The sequence below is a fragment of the Barbus barbus genome (genome assembly GCF_936440315.1).
Source record: "Barbus barbus genome assembly, chromosome: 35".
Classification (NCBI taxonomy): Eukaryota; Metazoa; Chordata; class Actinopteri; order Cypriniformes; family Cyprinidae; genus Barbus; species Barbus barbus.
Window position 1 is genome coordinate 25,366,306 of NC_136763.1, and position 16,960 is coordinate 25,383,265.

Consider the following 16,960-nt stretch of genomic DNA (forward strand, 5'->3'; position numbering starts at 1 on the left):
AATGATAATGCATTTTTGCTAATCTTTGGTTACACTTTTCTTAAAGGTTTCATTGTTAGAGTGTAGCCTAATTACACATTTAAGTAATGAGCAATATTAAATGAACAACATGTAATAATATAGCGTTGTCGTTAGGATCAGGGATTGGCTTAAGGTTAGTTAAATGTTATTATGCATAATTTACTGTCATTGCTATACATGTAACGTGTAACAAGGACACTGCACAATAAAGTGTTACCAGTCTTTGTTAATGTTAGTTACAAAAAATACAACTGTTCATCGTCAGCTCAGGTTCATTGAATAACTAAAATAACTTTTGATTGTATATTAGTAAAGGCTGAAATTAACAGTAACTAAGATTATTAATTGTTTTATACATATTCATTGTTAGTTCATGTCACTAATGTAGTTAACTAATGTTAACAAATGGAAATACTTTTGCTTTTTCTTACAGCAACAACAAAAATGTGTTTCATAGATTGCTAATCAGTGTTATTACATATTTGGGAAATGCAGCATAAAAGCACTACATTCTGCCTAAGAGAAGTAAAAAACATTTGATCAAGCTTTCACAAAATACATTTTCACTAAATTGCAATCCAAATTTTAGCAAACGCAATTTGCAAAGTTCCTTTTCTTTCGCCCGCCTTCCCATTTTGTAGACATCTGTTATTCTGCACATACGCTACCCCCTATTTCACCCCATACCTTTGCTCTCTCTGCCTCAACATTTTCACCTGTCCTTCAACACTTCCCCCTCCCTCCCTCTCATTCTCATTCTCTTGCTCTCCCTCTCTTTCACACTCACACACACACACACACGCACATACACAGCAGTGACACACAGCAGGGAGCAGCACTGCACAGTCTCAGCCAGTTCTGTTCTCTCCACACCTTGAGGCAATTACACCCCCCTTCAAACACACACACACACACACGCACGCAAGCCAAGGCCCAAGGATTGCAGAAAGGAAGAGGGAATGCAGACAGGAAAAGGCGCCCCATTCTGTCTCTTTCTCTCTGTCTCTTCCTCAGGCCCTTCTGCTTTTCATCTATCTGCCAATCATTCCTGTCCATCTGTGCCTCTGCTCTTTTTGTATCTTTTTTTTTTTTTTTTTTTTTTTTTTATTGTCTCTGTCTTTCTCCATTGGTGTTGGTGGCTCATCCGCAGGCATTTGCATAATCAAACGCAAGGTTTTTTTGCTGCCGAGCATTGGCGTCATGGGATGCCCAGACAGACTGAACAAAACCTACTTTGTTCAAACGGCTCACTCTTCTTTCAGCGAAGAACATAAACCTGGCCCTCATACTTTGTGGTTGGAGCTACACAGCATTTGGGTTTGGATTTCTGACTGCATGTGTGCTGGATTTGCTTGTATTGGAATGTGTGGTTCCTTGGGGGTCTGGTGTTTGTGTGTGTGTGTGTGTGTGTGTGTGTGTGTGTGCATGTTTATGTGGTTTATGAGGACACAAATTTGTATAATGACATGGGTATGACAGAGGTATTACAATATGAAGGTGGTTTATGAGGACACTGCCTATGTCCCCGTAATTCAAAAGGCTTAAAAAACATACTAAATGGTGTTTTTTTTTTATCTAAAAATGCACAAAGTCTCCTGTGAGGGCTAAGTTTAGGTGTAGGGTTGGTGTAGGGCAATAGCACACACAGTTTGTTCAGTATAAAAACCATTACGCCTATGGAGAGTCCCCATAAACCACAAAAACCAACATGTGTGTGTGTGTGTGTGTGTGTGTGTCTGTGTGTTGTGTTTTGGTCATGAATTGTAATCTTACCCTCTAGGGCGAATACATGCTTTCCTTCATTACAGGGCACTTATGCACACACATACAAACATTTGCAAAAGTCCAATTAACTTAATTTGCATTGGTAATAAATCTGCAAAAGTTCACTTAAAGAAGAAGTTCATACAAAGATGAAAATTCAGAAAGCTATTGTATATATGCCAAGTTCTGTCATGAAATTCTAGATGGCGCAGGCTGAGGGCTCGTTAACGCAAACTGAAGATATTCATTGCATTAAACTACTTGGCACAAGCTGATTGGTTCATGTTGCATATGCAGCCAATGAGCTTCCTGCTTTACGTTTAAATGGATGGTTAGCATTCACTAGAGTAGTTTGCAGCACACTTTCAGAGTTCCTCTGAATTGTCATGTTGGTTGTATCGCACCACATACAGTGCGGACAGATTTGCCTATTATAATGGGTTCAATTGATTTGTTGCGTTGTGCTACTCGCTTCTGGCATAGACACTGTGTTGAAGTGAAATAGGCATTTGCCTAGCTACCTATTTGACCATTTAATGGAGCTTAAAGCAATTCAAATTATTCATGCAGTAGCAGCAGCTTGCATATGTGTTCAGTTTTTCGACAATATTATTTTTTCTCAGCAGCAGCATACATAGCATTTCTATATACTATAGAATATTAATTTGGTCACAATTAATATAAACAGCAGCAGTATGCACAATAAAATCAGATAATGTAGTGAATAATATTACAGCATTTGTAGCTGTAATGGTGCTACTCGGAGGAGGCAAGGAACGTGGAGACGTAGGACTTGAGTCTTGAACCAAGGTGGAACACAAGGCAGGCAGGAGACACACGTAGCACCATCAGTAGACGAATAATACCGGACAAGGAAACACGGGGCAGACAACACTATAAATACAGGGCTTAACGAGGAGTAATCACAAGACACAGATGAATCAAATTACAAATCAACGAGAGGGAAGAACTGGGTCACAGGGAGTACATGGGAGAAAACACAACAAAACAGGTCACTGCAATGTCTTGCTTAAGATCACATTTTGTAATGAGTAATGCATTTAGCTAATGATTTGATCATACAGTGCAAACATTATTGTTCTTAATATGCAATTAAAAAAAATCTATTAAACTATCAAAAAAAGTGAGCATTTGCATTTTTTAGGCAGAGTAAGTTGTGGGCATACATACCACAATTACAAAATGTACAGCGATTTGCTTTCACAGAATACTTTTTGTAATAGGTTAAAGGTAAATATATATTTCATTGCAGTGACGTTGATAATTGTTTAAAAAAAAAAAAAAGCCAATTACTGAATGACAAAATGTACAATTATTTGCTCAGGACACCTGAGATGAGTCAGGTGGTTGCTGGGGGTTACTTCATCTATCAGCCGACAATGTGATTCCTGTTTGTTAATGACGCACATTGTGCATGTTTCTGCCTAGGTAAGTTTGAGCTATATTGGCTCAGACAGACATAGTTATTAGGTCATTAGTTAAATAAACGAGTACAGCACCCAGGTTCACATTGCTAAGCTACTAGTTAATTTCCCTGGGCTTCACTAGTCCAGAAACAAAATTAAGTCAAGTCACTATTTAAGCTAGCTGGTCAACCAATCAGGTACACACAGCAGTAGTCCACTAGGGTTAAGCCATTTGGAAAAGCTCAGAGCAGCAACAGTACATATGTATTGGCAATAGATCTGCTTGTTTTGGAGGGCTTTATCATTTCATCTCTCTCCTGCCTTATGGGGATGATTTCAAGCATATTATTGTATAGCAGCAGAATGTTTTCATGCTCAAAGCAACATACACATTTTGGCTGTTTTGTTTCTCGTTCCAGCTTTGTTGGGGGTTATTTTATATGCTATTTGTGCAGCAGCAATATGTCTTAAATACTCACAGCACCATATCTGTGTCACAAACAAGCCAGAGACACGAGAAATGCAGGTAAACAGAGGCTGGTCCAAGACGGAGACACGGGAGGCCTCCAGGGCGGATCGGGGAGCTCGGGAGGCCATGGCGGGTCAGGGAACTCAGGCGGCCATGGCGGATCGGGGGACTCGGGGCGCCATGGCGGATCCGGGGATTCAAGAGGCCATGACAGATTCGAGGATTCAGGAGGCCATGGCGGCACCACCTCCGATGCCGCGTCCCCAGTTGGTGTGGTATATGGAGGTTCTCGGCGTGGGGTGAGCTGGGAAGACGCAGACGACGAAACTTGGGAGATTCCCAAACTTCTTCCACCTCGAAGTCTGAACCATTAAGGAAAAGGATGAGATTAATTAGCTTGTTCAAGGGAAAATCACCGACGGCAAGATCGCAGCATATCGTCTCATCATCCAACCCCAGTAGGAAGCACGCATCTAGAGCGGCGTCGTACCAGCTCGCCCGGTTGGAGAGCTCGAGAAAACCCTTCACATATCGATTCAACCACCCTGCCGCAAACCTCACAACACATCCTCAGCTGCAGTCATGTTTTGGGTCCGGTCTTCTGTCACAAACAAGCCAGAGACACGAGGAATGCAGGTAAGCAGAAGGGTTTATTGACAATGGAGATATGGAGAGGACTGAGGGCAGGTGATTATGAGTGAATATAGACAGTTTTGGGGTCCTTAGCTCTTGATAATCGTTGGTAGGTTTGTTGCAGGAATTCAGGGGTTGAACGGGTGCTGTGGAGAATCGGGATCGCGGAGACGTTGGAGAATACTGGAGGTAAGGCAACAACAGGTCAGTAGCAGGTAAGGAGTCTGGTATAGTTCAGGGTAGTGAACGGTAGACCGGACGATCATTGACTGAGTGCTGCGTGCTCTTAAAGGTGACTTGATTGGAGAACGGCAGGTGCAGGGGATCAGAAGCCAGGTGAGTGTGATCTGGTGTAAGTGGTGGCTGATGATCGTGATGACTGTGGAGACTGTGACTGCGTGACTGAGACTTCCTGACAATCTGCGTATGTATTGGCAGTAGCAAGCTCCTATACTTGCTTGCAGCAGCAGCAGCGTAGCAGATCTAATCCGCCAAGACCACATACATTAACATTTTAATATCCATTGCCATGCTAAAATCTTCAGAGAGTTGTCATGATAGAAATATATATGATATCACTTTTTAATTATGGTCAGTACTGTAATCACGATTATTTACTATGATTAGGATTGTTGCAGGATTTGTTTTCATTCTTACGTTCATTCGTTCGTTCATTCGTTTATTTATTGATTGACTGATTTATTTATCACAATAATATTAAATATAAGTAAATAAATATATTATAAAGTATATTCTTTGTTGCTCAAAGAAGGTTTCGCTTCCACAGCAGAAACTAATATAGAAGACAAGTAAACAGTCAGCAAAATAAAAAATAAAAAATAATAATAATCATCATCATAAATCAATATATAAATAAATTTTAAAAATTCAGGATTATCGTGGTTTCATAATCATTGAATTAATTTGATTAATTAAATCAAAATTGGATCAATCGCACAGACCTATTCAGGTCATATTATTTCATATGATCAGAAAAAAGCAGCATAACGTTCTGCTAAACATCTCCTTTTGTGTTCCACAGAAGAAAGTCAGCCATAAAGAATGTCTAGAAATTATGTTCAGATTTTTAAGTGATATTGGAATTTTCATTTTTGAACTATTCCTGTAAAAGAACAAATAGAAAGATTCAAGCAGCTTGACAAATGCTACTGGCATAAAAGCACACGACTCGCTCCTGTTTTAATGTCAGTAAATCATGCCAGCTAACTTGTGATGGGACAGTTTCCCTGCAGCATGTAGCCGGCTGATCTCTATCACCACCCACGCTCTCTGTCTTTCTTTTTTTCTTTTTCCTTCTTTCTTTCTTTCTTTTTTTTTTATTATTATTATTATCATTTTTAACAGTTAAAAAAAATAACCTCTATAACTTGACAATTTTCATTTCAGATTACTTTACTAGAATCCTCCATCATGCAAACAATCAATCAATCAATCAATCCAAAAAACAAAACAAATAAAAAAAATATATAATTTCTCTCTTTCTCTCTCTCTCTCTCTCTCTCTCACACACACACACACACACACCACTGGTGGTTTAAAGAATTGGGCCAAACCCCAGAAATTCCAATCCAATTCTATATAAATAAATAAAGAGGCACAATGTGGAGTTTGTGCTTTCACAGCCTCAGTCCAGCAGTAATATCTGCATTTGGCCATCCTCTGCCTTGCTCTTGAAAGAAGAAAAATGTGCCATTTGTTTCAAATGCTACCTCTTTTTCCATCACACATTCTGCACTTCTGAAACCAGAAGCTCCACTAGATTCCCAAGCTCATGTGCAGATGAGAGAGTGTGTGGGTTGGTGTGTGTTAAATGATGGCTTTTTTGTATGACAGATGCAATCCATTTTATGTATGTTGAGCACACACTACCATTTTAATGAGAATGTGAGATTGCACACTTCAGTGTCATTGATAAGTATTCCATATGTCCTATTGTATTCAACAATACTGCTAAAGAGAGAGAGAGAGAGAGAGAGAGAGAGAGAGAAAGAAAGAGAGAGACTTACTGAAACAAGTGAACTACAGTATTGAATAATATACCACATTTGTCCTTTGGGGGCAGTAGAGATACAGAGGAGTGACTGGTATTTTAAAGGAATATTTCACCCAAAAACGAAAATTTGCTGAGGATTTACTCACTCTCAGGCCACCTAAGATGTAAGTGAATTGGTTTCTTCATTGACAAAAAAAAAGGAGAAATTCAGCATTTAATCACTTTTTACCAATGGATCCTCTGCAGTGAATGGGTGCCGTCAGAATGAGAGTCCAAACAGCTTATAAAACATCACAATAATACACACCACTCCAGTCCATCAATTCAATCAAAATATTGTGAAGGTTGCATGTTTGTAAAAAAAAAAAAAGATCATTAAGATGTTTTAACTTCAAACCATTGCTTATGAATACATTTGTTTTGGACTGTTTGGACTGTTCTTAATTTGGGGATATTATAATTAGAGCAGAAACAGTTTGAAGTTCAAAAAGTGAACTGATGGATCAAACATGCAGCTTTTTACTTCACAACATGGACTGCAGTGGTGTGGATTACTTGTGGATTATTGTGATGTTTTTATCAGCTGTTTGGACTCTCATTCTGACGGCACCCATTCACTGCAGAGCATCCATTGCTGAGCAAGTGATGGAATGACACATTTCTCTAAACCTGTCCCCATGAAGAAATAAACTCATCTACAGAATATCTTGGATGGCCTGAGGGTGAGTACTTTTTAATTTTTGGGTAAACTATTACTTTAAATAATTTTTTATAGATTTTATATTTTAAAAAATATGATATTTAAAATGTTACGCAATATTTTACACTGCAAATTCAATATTTAAAATATAGAAATATTAAAAGTTATATTTCCATATTTGTTTTATTGTGTATTTCTGATACTTTTCAGTTTTCTGATTCTATTTTATGTGTGGTGAATGTCAAATTTAAAGTTTTAGCCGTACATGAGGTCACAGGTTTAGGTGCAGCGTAAAAGCATGCAAAGTGTACTAGATTTTACTCAGAATGTGTCTAACATCTCAGGACGTTAAATCTGAAGCTAATAAAAAAGTAAAGTGGTCTTTTATGTACAGTTAATAGAGTTGCTGTCAGTACTGAGGCTGAATAATGTTTCAGCGCTGAAGTCATGAGCTGGCAGACACATACAGTAGTTGAGTATTTAAGGTGTCCTTAAGCAAAAACACTTCACTTCAGCAGTTTTTATGCCAACACTGCAGAAAGAACAGCAAACATATTTAACATATCAAAAATTATGTATTCTCAACCACTGACCTTAACATTTCCACCATAATCTGCATTTATATGCAGGTAAATATATGCAAAATAAGGCTTACTGCATACTAATCACATTTACAAAGCTTTTTACTTAAAATTATGCTTATTTTACCATATTACTCGTAATATTTGTACAGTATTCAGTCTTTATATCATTCATTCTTCCTACTTATTATTTTTGCTGTCTATTATACTATAGTATAATAGTATTTCCCACAGTGCACTCCATTTCCAAAATCATGAATAAGTCAGAACTGATACGACCTATAATTTTGAACTCTTGACATTTTTACAGAAAATTTGATTAATATATATATATATATATATATATATATATAGGGGTGTCCCCGACTAAGGATTTTCAGAGTTGAATCGAAATTTTCGAATCTTGCCGATATTCGACTGCTAGTCGAATCATATGTTTGGGGGCGGGGCTAAATACATTACAAAGAGTCAAATCAGACACAGTCATAATTACTGAAGTTAACACACAGGGAAAATGTGTAACGGACGACTCGCAGAAACAAACAGGGTAAATAATGTTTTATGTTTAGATTAAAAGATAAATGTCAGCGAAACCCTAAGAATTCACAATTTTTTTTAAATTTACAATAGTGTGCTCATCATAATGTTATGCATATGACAGTCCCAGTCATAGTTATTAATATTCTGTATTCATTGTTGTTTTCCTGAAAAGATAATCACCATACCTCAATGAAGCGCTTTACTGCAGGGCAACTCAACCAAATGCATCATATACGAGATAAATATTATATAGGCTACACGATATATAAACCGGCTGAAATGTTTTACCGGTGAATCGGTAAATTGTACCCTACCTGATCGAAAAAAATCCAGTCTTTCACTCTGCCTGTGTCGATTTGAATCTTGTTAAAGATTTAAATCCCTGCCGCCCCATTGGACTGTGAGATTGGGAGTTGAATCAGGCTCCTCCTATCGAAGCATCGAATCGTCGATTATTCGGGGTCACCCCTAATATAAATGTGTGTGTGTGTGTGTGTGTGTATATATATATATATATAAATGTGTGTGTGTGTATATATACTGTTTCACATATTATTTCTAAGAAAGTAGTTGTCACGAATCCGGTTCGTGGTCTTTTGTCCGACTGCTACAAGAGGCCGCCTCTCCATCATATTGACTCTCACACCTCACATTACACTGGACTGTATTTCCATCATCTATTGCACTGATTGCACATACACAGCTGATTGCACTAAGTACACCCAGCTGTCTCAATCACACGCTCACACATGAGAACTATCACACAATCACACACCCTACTTAAACCATGGACTTCCTTTCACATATCGTAGACGGTATAAAGTACTATTCTACTCTGGCTTAGTTCTTATAAACCTTTTATTTTGTGCTTTAAATATCATAGAAAACAATACACTGATCTAAAGATCCCATAATGAAACATCAAGCTGATCACTCATCTTGACATGAACAAGATGGCGCCGCTGAGTTCGGAAGCCGTCCAGGTCTCTCCGCTTAGATTGTGCTTTTATTTACTTTTTTACTTACTTTTACTTTCTCTTTTTACACATTTAACGTTGGCACTGATCACTTATGACAAAGAAACACTTTTGGACATTGGAAACCGCTACACTAACCTGTTCCAGGACACATTATCCACGAATCCATCGTGGCCACTGGAGATTCTTCGGAACGCGGAGATGAACAATGGCCACTCAAATAACCCCCCGAGGCATCGGATCAAGAAACACCGCGGGAAATGCGCTGGGATTCGAGACAGACTCAGGAAAAGGGCTCATAATCCTCCTCTTCTGAGCATTCTGCTCACAAATGTCCAATCCGTGGAGAATAAGATGGACGATCTTAGAGCCAGGATTAGTTTCCAACGGGACATAAGGGATTGTAACATCCTTTGTTTGTCTGAAACATGGCTTACTCCCACGGTCCCAGACACTGTTGTAATGCCGAGTGATAACTTCTCTGTTTTTCGGACGGACAGAACAGCAGAGGCTGGTAAATCCAGGGGTGGAGGAGTGTGTTTCATGATTAACAAGAAATGGTGTGATCCCAGGAATATCTCCATTCTGTTGCGTTCCTGCAGACACCGGCTTGGCTTTGTCTAAACTTCACGATGTGCTCAGCGGCTACATTAACAAACATCCTGACGCTGCCTTTATCATCTTGGGAGACTTTAACAAAGCTAGCCTCAGGCAGGTCATGCCGAACTTTCATCAACATGTATCCTGTCCAACTAGAGGACCGAATACACTGGATCATTGCTACACTCAGTTCAAGAATACCTACAAAGCCCGCTCACTACCGGCTTTTGGCAAATCGGACCATGCCGCCATTTTCCTCACACCAGAATATAAACAAAGGCTCGTTCAGGAACCTCCGGTGCAGAGAGTAGTGATGCGCTGGTCCTCCCACTCAGAGGCTATGCTGCAGGTGGCTCTTGGCCTAATGTCGTGGCCTAATGGTTAGAGAGTCGAATGGGGAGTGAATGTCCAGCGCTCTCTCCACCCTCAATACCACGACTGAGGTGCCCTTGAGCAAGGCACCGAACCCCCAACTGCTCCCCGGGCGCCGCAGCATAAATGCTGCCCACTGCTCCGGGTGTGTGTTCACGGTGTGTGTGTGTGTGTGTGTGTGTGCGTGTGCATTTGTTCACTACTCACTGCTGTGTGTGTGCACTTGGATGGGTTAAACGCAGAGCACCAATTTCGAGTATGGGTCACCATACTTGACAATACGTCACGACTTTTGATGACGTCGACTGGGACATGTTCCGGGCGAGTTCTTCTGACGTCAGGAGTTCACGGATGTAGCATTAAGCTTTGTAAACACGCTAACCGAGCAAGCTACAGAAACATTAACGATAAGGACATTCTCCAATCAGAAACCGTGGGTGGACAGAACAATCCGTGCTGCGGTTAACACACGCACTGCCGCTTACAATGAGGCTCTTCTGACCGGGAATATGAGCGAGTACAAAGCATCGTGCTATGCTCTCCGACGCGCAGTAAGAGCCGCTAAACACAGATACAGAGAGAGAACTGAGTCTCATTTCCAGCTCAAGGACTCTCGACGGATGTGGCGGGGACTGAGGACCATCTGTGCCTTCGGAAACAAACCCTCTGCAGAGGTGAGAGCAGATCCGTTGCTGGCCGGCGAGTTAAACATCTTCTACGGCCACTTCGATTGCAGCGGCGGCGGCACGACTCTGCCGTCCAGCGCGTCAGGACTGTAATCACCGTGTCGGAGGATGAGGTTCGGAGGGCACTAAAGAAAGTGAACGTCAGGAAAGCAGCCAGACCTGATGGGATAACCGGCCGTGTTCTGAGGTCCTGCGCTGATCAGCTTGCTGGTTTGTTCACGTCTATCTTTAAAGAGCCCCTTGCTACCTCCGTGGTTCCCACCTCATTTAAAAAATCTGTCATTATCCCTGTGCCAAAGAACAATAAAGTCCTCCAACAAGAACCCTGTCCTCCAGAATCTCCAAAAAAAAAACACATAGCTCGACTCCAGAACCCATTATATTATATGGTTATGTTATGGATGTGGTAAATATATAATACGGTTCTTAACAAGAAAATTACTGACTTGCTTTGCTAAAGCTAAGATCCTGCAAAGACCCACTTTAGCCCAAAATGCTTTTGGCTATGCAACCTGGATTTTGTGCATTGTTGCATTATGTGTCACATGCATAATATGTCACTTTTTTGAGGCCTTGTTTTAAGCTTACCACTGGGTGAAGGCTTTAAAATATTCTGTTGTATACGATGCAAACAACTGAGTGATCAGCTATTTAAAGAAACAGACTGTCCCGCCCGTCTAGCCCATCGGCCTCTCTGTCTCTCCCTCTGTATGTTCCCACTCTGAACGAAGAAAGGATAGACTGAAGGATGGGTAGATGTTATCTCTTATTAAATGGAGCTAATGGAGCATCTGTGTATGAAGGCACCACATAATGTGATAATCACACTGGATAGTTATAGCACTGTTGACACAACCGTTTTACTTTTACTACTTTTTATCTCTCAGGACGACAAAATACGAAGCAGTATCCCAGGTATCATACATCAAACATCTTGTGACTTTTTATTTTTATTTTTTGCATTGAAATGTAATCTTTTTTCAGTTTACTGAAAGTTGTATCCTCCTCTTTCACTCTTTTCTGGCTATAAATGGACATTTGTGTTTATATGCATTCTTCAGAGTGCAAAAGATTTGAATTTGCCTTTCTTTGTGTGTGTGTGTGTGTGTGTGTGTGTGTGTGTGTGTGTGCTTCGGCAGGATTATTCCAGGAGGTGGTGACTGACATGTGGTCTGTTTGATACAGTGGATGTGCGTGTCTGAACACGGTCGACATCAAGAACAAACCCTGAATCACACCAGTACACAGAACTGAACAAACTCAAAGCATGCTTTACTGGTGGAATCTTCTATATTAGCTTCATTTATTTTGCTCTTCCTTTTAACATAATAATATTTGCATAATTTAAGTGTGTAGATACACTGTACATGTTTACACTATTTTTAATGTTTTTGAAAGAAATCTCTTTATACACTTTTATTTGAACAAAAATTCAATAAAAACTGTGAAATTGTTCATTATTATCACAATTTAAAATAACTGTTTTCTATGCGAATATAATGTAAAATGTTATTTATTCCTGTGATTTACAGCATTTTTTATTTTCCTTATCAATCACAGGAATAAAGTGCATATATAATATTTATTAAAATAGAAAACGGTTATTTTCAATTGTAATAATAATTCACAATATTACTGTTAAAAGAAGAAAAAAAACATAAGGGCAACATAAGAAAAGAACACACTATTAGCTCCAGTTTTATTCATAAAATGAAATTATTCTGCTACTTACACAGAGCTGCCATCTCTTTGGGAAGGTCTGCTCCAAATCGTCCAAATAGGCTGCCATTGGCCAGAAGATCGAAGGGGGAGTGGTTTCGCATTGAACTGAAGGCAAAGGGGTAGAACCCTGTCATATGACTCATAGGCCTCTCCCTATTGGTTGCCATTTTGATGATGGCGGTCCTCCAGTGTCCAAAGACTGTCCTATGGTCCTTTCGTTGAGATGGTAAATTACCACTTCTCTATCTTTTCACTTCGACACTTTTTATAAAAGGAATTCTCTTATTAAGCTGTGTGCAATAATTGGAAATCCATTATGATGATCTCAGAAAGTGATCCAGAATTGATGCACAATAATCCAACAGATGCCTGCAGAAAAACACAAGGAAAAACAGCATTTACAACATAATTTGACCCCTATGCACTATTAACAACAGTTTAGCACAATAGGTCAGACCAATGCTTTCTCATAAAATTAGTCAGGATCCAACTGGTGAGGCAACGTCAGACAGAAGAACGTTATCAACATCTAAAGAAGAATAATGCATAACTGCTATGAGATCAAATATACATTTTTCCTTAAAATATACCATCTACAGTTGCGCCTTAATTTACTTTTTTTACACTTTATGCACTAAGTAATGTGCATTTGATGTTGCAATGTAAATGATGTCTGGGAAAAAAACAGAAAACAAAATCAGATCTGACCATTCAGATTGAAACATTTCCAGGAACCTGAAATTGCAATCTGATTTCAGACCACATATGAATGCGGTTTGGACTGGGTTTGTAAAAAACAGATTTCATGTGGTTTTCTGCTGTTAGGTCTGTAAACAACTAAATGGGTTTGAGCCGGATAAGCCAAAAAAACAAAAAACAAAAAAAAAAACAAATGCTGCCTGTCTGAGCAAAGATCTAATAATCTAGCCTGAATTAGTGAACATCTTATCCGACAAATCAGTTGCCACAATTCACGTAAATGGCATGCTTTTAAGTGGTGACAAGAAACCACTGGCACTTTGAGTTCTACACATTTTCGGTGCCTAATTTCTTCATGTAAGACATTTCACCTTGAAGACATCTGAGATATAAAAGACACAGCATCATAATCAAACAGGCATGATGCCATTTGCTTTAGTGAGAACCACAGTGAAAGAAATTGAGAGCCAACAAACAGGAGAAATAGAGCGAGTCTCTTGTTGGGGCATTCATTTGAACGGCCTCCAAGCCATGAAGTGATTCCAGGCAATGCCATATGATTTAAATCAGAGACACAGCTCAATAAAGCTGCCACATGCCCAGGGTGGAGGGCACCCAGCGCTCGCTAACCCCCTCCTTCTGCCTCCATCAGGACTTGATGGAAAGTTCCAGAGCACAAACCCATAAATGGTGAAGCTGACTTTCCATATCTTCATACAGATTACAAATACAAGTTTTCTTAACTGACACAGTAATGGATTGCATTTTTAAAGAATCATGTTTACTGTCAAAGACCTAGCTGTTTTGCACATTTTAAATGTATTATAGTAAGGAGTTTCCATTGGCATCTATTTTTTTCATTTCACAGGTACATTACCTGGTACCTTTTGCATTTTAGATTTGAATTAAGACACGATTTATAAAGTTCACTCCTTTTAATCTACTTATAAGTGGACTATTCTCTCTCTATCTTTGTCAGTCTCTTTGCCTGGTTCTGTCTTTTAATTGCAGTCTGTTGCTCTGCAAGGCTGTGTTCATTTGGAGCACGGCTGCAGTAAACTGTTCCATATGTGACGACTGTGCAGAATGGCCATGTTTCAGAAAGCATCAACAATCAATCCCACTCTGATCATGCACACACAAACACTGAAGTACATTCAAATACTCCTCACTGTCCTGTGTACTAACTGACTGACATGTATATGACCATTTATTATATTTTATTTTATTAAAGTCCCAAATTCCCCAGAACTGAATTCCTTATATTTTCTTCATCCCTCCCTCTTTGACTCGCTGTACTTTGAAAATTCCCCCTTCTTGACATGTTTTCGTCTTCAGTGGTTTCTTCGTCTCATTCAAGATGACAGTTTTCAAGATGTTTTCAACAAAGCGATGAGAAGTACAATAATACAAAAAAAAAAAGCAGAACAGGATGAAAGAAAACAACGAAGATGTGTTTTAGAAAAAAAGCTGAAAAATGCAAGGTAAAAAAGAAAAGTTATAAGACTTTGCATGCAAGACATTTGTATGGAAATGGATGAAGAGTACAGAAAATCAAACAGAATCATTATTAAGTACTTAGAAGTAAAAAATGATCAAAATGAGAACGAAAGAGTAAACAAAAGTGAAAAATGCAAAGCCAAGTATGAAACATTCCTCTATTGTGCAGTAGTTGCTCATTAATTAGACACACATTGGGCATAACGAGAAGTCTGGTGTGTGTTTGTGTGTGTGTGTGTGTTAGGGGTGAATGAGGCCTTGCAGCATATAAAAAGCAATGGTTTTATTTCACCCAGTAAAATGGTGAAATAACAAGCAGTTATACAGGAGAACTGCCTATATGGGTAAATGACTTGTAAGCAAAGTGTACCCAGCATTCACCCAGAGCTTACCATATACAGTATTAAAATGGTATGGTATGCTTTTAAATAGCATTTGAAGAAAATAATTGGAGAAATTTAGCATTACATAAGTGTCTCACCAAAGGATCAATGCAGTGAATCAGTGCCATCAGAATGAAAGTACAAACAGCTGATGAAACCATCACAAAAATCCACAAAAGTAATCCAATTAATGCAATGAAAAGCTGCATGTATCCCATAATCCATAATAACTTTTGCTCCAGTGAAAAAGTCCATCCCCTATTGTCTCTCGCATCGAAGTCCCACATATTTGTTAAAAACTGTTTTGGACAGTGCTTGATCTGATTCAGAGGAAACTCATTTCGGAGGAAATGTCATTATGGTATTTTAGTCGGACATGGTGGTTTGAAATTAAAACGTTATGATGGATTCGTTTCTTACAAACATGCATCTTTTTTTTGTTTGTTTTTCGCAACCCCTTAACTGATGGACTGGAGTGGTGTGGATTATTGTGATGTTTTTATCAGCTGTTTGGACTCTCATTCTGACGGCACCCATTCACTGCAGAGCATCCACTGGTGAGCAAGTGATGTAATGCTACATTTCACCAAATGAATGAATTCTTTGAGGTTCATTAGCCATGCTTAGCATCTAGTGTCTATGATTCTTTTATCTAACCCATGTCTGTAGCCTCCAGATGGACACATGCTGCAGGGCTGTAGGGTCTGCTCTCTCCTGTGGCCCTCCGCAGGGTGCTCACCTTTACACAGTCAACAAAAGTGCCTGTGTGCCTTGCCTCAATGCTGCATTTATAGGACAGGCCGCCTGGCAGGGTTTGTCTGGTCTGGGTCTGCTCTCATTTACCAGCGTGAACAGAGGGAGGGGGTATAAAGAGAGGAGGTAATGAGGTAATGCCCACAAACTTTCTATGATGCAATATTGGGAAATATTTATCTCATGTGGATAACACAAAGACAGCATAAACACTGTCAATGCTGAAGTAATCTCATCAACTTTTCCTATCACTTCATCCTTCAAAAAAATTAATGTTCCTTAACATTTGGAATATAAGATGTTCAGTATTAGAAATAAAGGTTCTTCACCGGTCCTTTGCAGCACCACAACGCTGTGTGAACTAGATTCAAGCCACTCTTTTTCACTAATAGTTTATCATATCATATATATATATAACCATATCATATCACCAATAGTTCATATCTACACTCCTAACACTAAAGATTATCTATCTATCACGTATATGTGTGTGTGTGTGTGTGTGTGTGTGTGTGTGTGTGTGTGCGCGTGTAACATCACCCATAAAATAGCAAATAAACAAGAATGAACAAATGCATTTTTATTGTTTTGAGCTGCAAAAACTGATCTGCCACGGTAGTATTTAGCCAAAACAGGTAGATACCAACACGGACAGATGGCATTACATGTCAACTATTGACTAAAACTAAAGCTAAAAGAAACTAGGCTACTTTATGTTACCAGGTTTACTACTCTGCTTTCTGCTTTCTGTACTACTACTACTTCTGAAATGTGTCATTGCCATATGTAAATATTGTGGGCATGAGAAATGCTTGTGATGTTCATTTGAAAGCCATTTTGGATAGGAGTATCTAAATGACCAACGGTGAGTGTGATGTCCAGTGAACACGTTTTTATGGCTGAAGCTGTTTTAGGATTAAATGATAAATGTCCTCTTTTGTGGTAAACAGATTTTTGTGAATATTTGGTTTATACCACATGAAACCCCCTCTGTTGGGTGGTTGCCATCCTGAAAACTGTGGATCTATCAAAATCTGTTTGAGCATCCTAACCAGTTCAACACAGCAACACAGACTCAACCAGTTTGTGAATTTGAGCCGACCAATGGAAGACATGGGG

The 16,960-nt window shown here is 39.2% G+C and overlaps 1 protein-coding gene across 2 annotated transcripts in view; it reads right to left on the reverse strand.

The window, feature by feature from the left end:
* Positions 1-16,960, reverse strand: part of LOC306854871 (retinoic acid receptor gamma-A-like) — a 51,076-nt gene that overhangs the window by 27,624 nt on the left and 6,492 nt on the right. For both annotated transcript variants that reach the window (XM_079393152.1, XM_079393151.1), the window contains exon 2: positions 12,517-12,875. In XM_079393152.1, coding sequence (XP_079249278.1) covers positions 12,517-12,673 — 157 coding nt within the window. In that variant the 5' untranslated portion in view covers positions 12,674-12,875. The remainder of the gene's footprint in view (positions 1-12,516; positions 12,876-16,960) is intronic.